Source organism: Sinocyclocheilus rhinocerous, unplaced genomic scaffold, assembly GCF_001515625.1.
Source record: "Sinocyclocheilus rhinocerous isolate Xijiao unplaced genomic scaffold, SAMN03320098_v1.1 scaffold4023, whole genome shotgun sequence".
Lineage (NCBI taxonomy): Eukaryota > Metazoa > Chordata > Actinopteri > Cypriniformes > Cyprinidae > Sinocyclocheilus > Sinocyclocheilus rhinocerous.
The window spans coordinates 438,300-445,013 of record NW_015667282.1 but is presented as its reverse complement, the minus strand read 5'-3'; the positions used below and the strand labels follow the sequence as shown (position 1 = coordinate 445,013).

Below are 6,714 nucleotides of genomic sequence, written 5' to 3'. Positions count from 1 at the left end.
TTGTGTTTTCTGACTTGTTATAATGTTTTCTGAATTGTTGTTGTGTTTTCTGAATTGTTATTTTGTATTTTAGACTTGCATTTGCGTTTGTAATTTGTTATTTTGTTTTCAGAATTGTGATTTGCTTTGCACTTCTCGGCCACCGTACAAAGCCCCCCCTTTTGCACGTGCCTGCGGCGAACACAAGAATCTTTACAACTTCTCTCGACATGAATCTTTTGGCTCCCTTCGCTTGCTGTAAATTGTTCCACGATTGGATACATGTGGTCCAATCATAACCCGACGTTCAAATGACATAATCGTTTATTTTAAGATTGACAGTCAATCTATCCAATCAAATGCGCCTCCGTGTGTCTTGTGTTAGTTGTGACGCGAACAGTTGACATTTGCTCAAGCGTTTCGAGAATGGTCGAAAAGATTTTCTTTCTTTTCTGAAATAAAGGCGACTTAACTTAGTGGGATGGGTGTGTGTCACTGTCCACGAAACAAAGACTGACAGGGAGGATCTCTGAATAGGGTCGGCTAATTATAATACGGAACTGAACCGCCCCCGTACCTCTCGGCTTTTACTTGGTGAACAGCATTCAGTTAACATATGAAGAGTTAGCTTTAAGTGAAATCTAAAATTATCCACCAACCCAAATTTGCATGAGGCAGAAAATAGCCAGGACATGATTTTGAAGCCGAGTTACCCGATTAGGCTGTCAGATTTCGTGTTTAAATTGGAAACCACAGCTTAACTGTTATGCTAGCTCTCTGAGTTGGGCTGAAATGGCCTCGGAGCCGAATCCTGCCGTTTTTCTCACTTCAGTTATGGAGGAAATAATCTGTCTGGTAAGATTGCGACACCTTGTTAATTTACATAAAATAGATAAAACAATAAAACATTTCCTCTGGTACTTCTGCTGTAATCATGACAAAGCTGCTTGTTTTGAAACTTTCTTGTTATCAGAAATAGAAAAAAAGTCTTTATAGATTAAAAAACCTTACATTAATTTTGTGATACAGAAGTTGTATGTTCTTCGATAATAACAAAGGCAACCGTTGATGATGTCAGTATCGATGGTGTATGACGTCTTAACATTTTAGTTTAATATAATTTACTTAGTTTGTTATTTTAAACTGTTGTGTTATCTTTACTTAAAATGTGTTATCTTGTGCCCCCATTACAAGTTTGCTAGCCAACCCCTTAGTTGACCCCCTTCAATATTTTACCGTCTAATTAATTATTTGAAGACTAATTAATTATTTGATTAACGCTAGTTACATGACGCCTGATAGTGTTGTGTACACTTCAATTCATTTTCCTAAGCAAATAATTAAATTCAGCATACATTTCCTGTGTAGACGTTAGCTGTCATATTAGTTGTATCCTGGTATGATGACGCATGCTGTCATAATCAGTCATAAAGATCACAGAGCTGATGTCACGCAGACTGTACGCGCCTAACATCGGCCTCATTTTCGATTTTTTTCTTTTAATGTGATCTGAATCTTGAACATAACCTAATGATAGGCTGATGAACACTGCGCCATCCTCTGCTTGGTGTAGTTAGTCTTTTTGTGTTTCTGTCTGTGTTCTAAATAGTCCCTCTGAGGTGAGAGTCTCTTCACATAGAGCTCGTGATGAAAGCTCTCGGTGCGCGCTCCGCGTTTTACGTGGGCTTTGTGGTAGGCACGTGCACCCTGTACGTGCTCCTGCGTCAGGTTGGATTCACACGGGACTTGGGGTCTGGTGAGTCCGAGGCCCACGAGAAAAGTCTGCTGGAGATGGTTGAAGAAGAAAACAAGAACTGGAAGAAGGAGAGGTCGGCTCTCTTCAACCTCAATCATCCTCACCATACAGGTAGATACAATGAAGAAACTAATGAACCTTTATGACTTATGTGTCTTATGTGGAACCTGAAAGAAGATATGTTAAATGGCAAAACAGATTCAGTGAAAGAGAATAGTAGGAAATCAAGTCATACAGGTTTGGAACAACATGAGGTGAGTAAATGATGGCAGAATCAGAAATATCTGGCTGGGATAACTTAAATGGCAATTAAAATAAAAACATTACGTGTGCTCTTGTTATTTCACCTGTACAAGTTGTTCAACTTGTTTTGCATTGTTTTGTTGGAAGCCATAATATGGTAATGATAGCCTTGTTAATTGCCTGTTACAGACAATAATGCTCAGTTTTTTAGAAAGAAGTTGTTTGTCAGGTCTTATGATCCACAAAGAACAAGTGAATCTGTCAATTACTGTAATACCAAAAATAAAGGCATTCCCAAAAGAGGTGTGTTAGACAGTTAGAGCTAGATTATGTATACAGTACTTCAGTATATTACACCCTATTATTGGTATTAATTGTGGATATAACATCACACCCTGATGTTACAATTGAAGAAACAGTTAACATGTTCCATTTGAATGTGAACGCAGTCGTTTTGTGTACTCTGTGAGAAACTCTTTATGGGCATGTTTGTGTCTGACTGTGTATACTCTCTGAAGAGATGGACTTTGCTTTTGATTTTGGGCTCGCATCTAATGTGTTGTCCTTGTTAAAGTTTACAGAAAGGTTTTATCGCCAGCTGGTTATCAATAAACTACCCCAAAAGTAATAAACTGTGGACTACCATATGCTGGCTCTAAATTCTCTGAATACGTATTTGACATAAATTTAAACAGATAGTAGTATTCTATGCTTCATAGAAAACAATTTCTTACGTGTTTATCAACATTTTTAAAAGCCTTTTGGATTTGATTAGTTCATTTTAAAGCATCAATTCTGCCAAAAATTAAAATTCTGTCATCATTTACTCACCCTCATGTCATTCCTCATCTTCGAAACACAAATGAAGATATTTTTAATGAAACCTAAGGGATTTCTGTCCCTCCACTGAAAGTCTGCGCAACAAAAAAAAAAGAGAAGATAAAAAAAAAAAACTTAATTTGTGTTCCAAAAGAAGAATCAAAGTCTTATGGCTTTGGAATGACATTAGGTTGACAAAATGATGAGAGAATTTTCATTTTTGAGTGAACTATCACTTTAAAAGTTTCTGCAGTTTGATAAATAAATGCTTATTCTCATAATAAAAAAGTTCACTACGATTATGCACATTCAAAATATTCTTGTCTAAATGGTAGCATGTGATTTTTGGTCTGTATCATTTATTTTTCAGAATAATCACGGTTTGTCTCTTGTAGGTGAGGATGGCACACTGGCTGACACTCTCTATAAGCATGTACGCATTTTGTGTTGGGTCATGACCGGCCCTAATAACCTTGAGAAGAAAGCTCGGCATGTGAAAGCCACATGGAGTCGCCACTGCAACATTGTGGTCTTCATAAGCTCTGTGGACGACCCTGATTTTCCCACGGTCGGCTTAAACACCAAGGAAGGTCGGGATCAGCTGTACTGGAAAACCATTCGTGCTTTCCACTATGTCATGGACAAGCACGGGGACGAGGCAGACTGGTTTCTTAAAGCGGATGACGACACTTACGTGATCGTCGACAACCTGCGCTGGATTCTGGCCAGCCACTCTCCAGAGGACCCGGTGTATTTTGGCAGACGGTTTAAGCCATACGTAAAACAGGGCTACATGAGTGGTGGCGCAGGTTACGTGCTAAGCAAAGAGGCCCTGAGGAGGTTTGTGGAAGGCTTTCGCACCAAAGTGTGCACTCACACTAGCTCAGTGGAGGACCTAGCTCTAGGTCAGTGTATGGAGAAGGTTGGCGTTGTGGCAGGAGACTCCAGAGACACCTTACAAAGAGAGACATTCCATCCTTTCGTACCAGAGTCCCATCTCACTGGCACAGTTTCTAAGACCTTCTGGTATTGGAACTACTGTTATTACCCCATTGTGCAGGTGAGTCCGAATTCAGTTAGCATCATAGGCTACCAAACCTCCATCATCGATAGTTTTTTTTTTTTTTGCTTGGAGTGTAGTGTATCTCAGTTTATCCATGCATACGGTTTTTGCCTCATTTTTATTTTTAATTAAATTATCAGAACTTGATCTTCCAGTGAAATGACAAGGCTTCTCTCTGGTGACCTATGCTGGACTTCTCCAAGCATTTTGCCAGCTTAATCCCCACCCCTTTTTACAATCAGCTGCAATTTTGTATTCAAATCTGCCTTCATCCATTCAACAACTGATGTATTGAACCAAGTCCCCGCCCTACATTTTTTTTCTTTTTCAATAATCTGTTAAGAATGCTATAGTGTTTCCCATAGACTTACACTCTATTTGTGGCGGCACTTCCCCTGGGGGAAATATATATGTATATAATGTAAATATAAAATGACAGATGGGCTTATTGAAAGTGCAAATTCATTCTCTGCCAGGAGGAGGTGCTTTTGGAGCAGCAAAAATAGCGGTTTCCCCGGTAACGGCTGTAATCAAAGCAGAACTGTGCTCATAAAGTTTCCTTATCAGGCATTATAGGAAAGATTAAATGAAAATTACATCAAAATTTTACTGAAGACAATCGGTTCCCTTCAAAAAAAGATACATTTATATAAAAACACCCGTGCGGCGTGTTTATTCAACGAAGTCAAAGCCATTTGGAAAATCTATTTGTGGCGGTCAGTGTTGATACTGTGGCAGGCCGCCACAAATAAATCAATGTATGGGAAACACTGATGCTACATGTGTAGACAGTCAAGATATTTGCGTATTTGCAAAGGTAAAAATCAGTCTTCACTCTGTTTGCATTTAGTGCACCCTGAAGATGTGAATCTCGCCCTTTATATCCTATTCAAATAAATGACAAGTCAAAGTCAAAAGCCATTAATCCCTGTGTCACTGGCCCAAGTGAACACAAGTTTGTTTTGGCACAAATCAAATTCTACTCAGTGCATCAGTGTAGGCACCAATTACTTTAAGCACTGTTGCCTGGTGATATTAAAAACAAGACTAGGTTATAGCTAAGAGTTTTAAAAAATAGAGAAACTTCTGTCATTATTTGCAATACTAATCCTTGTTTTGAAATTCAAACATTCAAACCTGTATGATTTTTTTTCCCCCCTCTGGAACACAAAAAGATTAGTTGATTTGAATGGTGATTTATATTCCAAGTCTTCTGAGTTGGAGTCAGGAACTGATTTAAATATGTAATTTTTCACTAAAAATCTTCCTGTTAGCTGTTAACTGTTGCAACTGTATCCTTGAGCCAAAACCTAATCAGTGTGATTCGATGTAGTATAATCAGTCTATATGATATATTATAACTCTATGGTGCTTTAATTAATATTAAAAGATGCAGTCCACTTTCATTGGAACTGCCTAAAAAAGAGTGATCAGTAAATTATTAAAACGAAAAGTAAGACATGTGGGTTTGGAACAACATGGCGAGTACGCAATTACAGGATCTTTCTTCATTCTTATTCATATAATTATATAATCTTTCTCTCTGTTTCTCTCAGGGCCCACAGTGTTGCTCAGACCTGGCCGTTTCTTTCCACTATGTGGATCCGTCACACATGTACCTGCTGGAATACTACACTTACCACTTGCGTGCCTTTGGCTACAAATACCGCTATCAGCCCCCTGAACCCAATGTCATACAAGACTTCAATGCCCCAGCCCCAGACAAAGTGGAAACCGGAGACATAGAGGAAAAGCTGGGGGTAGAACAACAGGAAGGAGAAAAGAAATCCCCCGAACTTAATGAAAAGTTATAGCAGCTTTTTGCATAGGAATTTTAAAAAATAACACTTAAAATCTTCTTCCAAAAGAACTGTTTTTGGGGTGGCTTTACATTTTTTGGATAATGTCTTCTATATTGTGCCACAGAAATGTGTGCATGACATGTTTGTGTGATTTAATGAACTGCTACAGTTTGAGAGTCTGTTCCTCTCAATAATGCATTTGTATGTCAATGTTTAAATATATATGACAGTGCGGAATCGTATGAAATGAAGGTTATGAGTGTAGGAGTCTGCCTTAACAGTATAATAACATTGGATAATATTTTGGGGCCACAAGCAAGGCTGCATCTGCATACATTATTCTTGGCATTCAGTTCTATTTTTTTTTTTCCTATATATATATATAAAAATAGCAATTGCATGTTTGCTCTGCACTGCGTAATCATAAGCACACCACCATGTATGATTTAACGGCAGTGCCATAAGTAAAAGAGGCCTTGATTTTCCTTTAATTTGCTCATTCCATTGAATTAGTGCCTCTGCTCTGATCCAGAAAAATCATCCACTTCCATATGTCCCTGGACCACATTTGTATTGAGTTTAGGCAATAATTAAACCGAGCTGCTTATATCGTAGATCCTAGTTGAGCAAACATTCAAGCTCCATCTGTGTTTTTATACAGTCTACAATACCTTTGCCAAAGTTGAACGTGTACAGTTTACTTTGACTAAGATTACATCCATAGAAAAATTAACCAGGATGCAGTCCTTCAAATGACACCAAAACAGCATATTACCCTTCTCTGAGAGTTAAAGGGATAGTTCAACCAAAAATGAAAATTGTCATCATTTACTCATCCTCAAGTTCTTCCAAACTTGTATGACTTTCTTTCTTCTATTGAGCACCAAAAAAGATATTTTGAAGAATGCGGGTTACCAAACAGTTGCTGGTAGCCATTGACTTACAAAGTATGGAAAATAAATACTATGGAAGTCAATGGCTACTAGTAATTGGTTGCACACATTCTTCAAAATATCTTCTTTTGTGTTCAACAGAAAAAATAAATTCATACA

The 6,714-nt window shown here is 38.1% G+C and overlaps 1 protein-coding gene across 2 annotated transcripts; it reads left to right on the top strand.

The window, feature by feature from the left end:
• The first annotated feature begins 355 nt into the window (after positions 1-355).
• LOC107733588 (glycoprotein-N-acetylgalactosamine 3-beta-galactosyltransferase 1-B) lies at positions 356-6,470 on the top strand. 2 transcript variants are annotated; one of them, XM_016545266.1, is made up of 4 exons: positions 356-834; positions 1,589-1,846; positions 3,193-3,857; positions 5,417-6,470. In XM_016545266.1, exons 2-4 carry the CDS (start codon positions 1,627-1,629, stop codon positions 5,672-5,674), a joined length of 1,143 nt encoding a protein of 380 aa, XP_016400752.1. In that variant the 5' UTR covers positions 356-834; positions 1,589-1,626; the 3' UTR covers positions 5,675-6,470. The 2 variants fall into 2 exon arrangements, with proteins under 2 accessions (XP_016400752.1, XP_016400751.1); XM_016545265.1 differs by lacking the exon at positions 356-834 and having other exon boundaries at positions 966-1,846.
• Positions 6,471-6,714: the final 244 nt, after the last annotated feature.

Bases quoted from the DNA above. Each gene is read 5' to 3' on its own strand.
- LOC107733588 (XM_016545266.1), top strand. From the start codon at position 1,627: ATGAAAGCTCTCGGTGCGCGCTCCGCGTTTTACGTGGGCTTTGTGGTA. The intron at 1,847-3,192 runs GTAGATACAATG...TGTCTCTTGTAG, and splicing joins CAATCATCCTCACCATACAG to GTGAGGATGGCACACTGGCT. The intron at 3,858-5,416 runs GTGAGTCCGAAT...TGTTTCTCTCAG, and splicing joins GTTATTACCCCATTGTGCAG to GGCCCACAGTGTTGCTCAGA.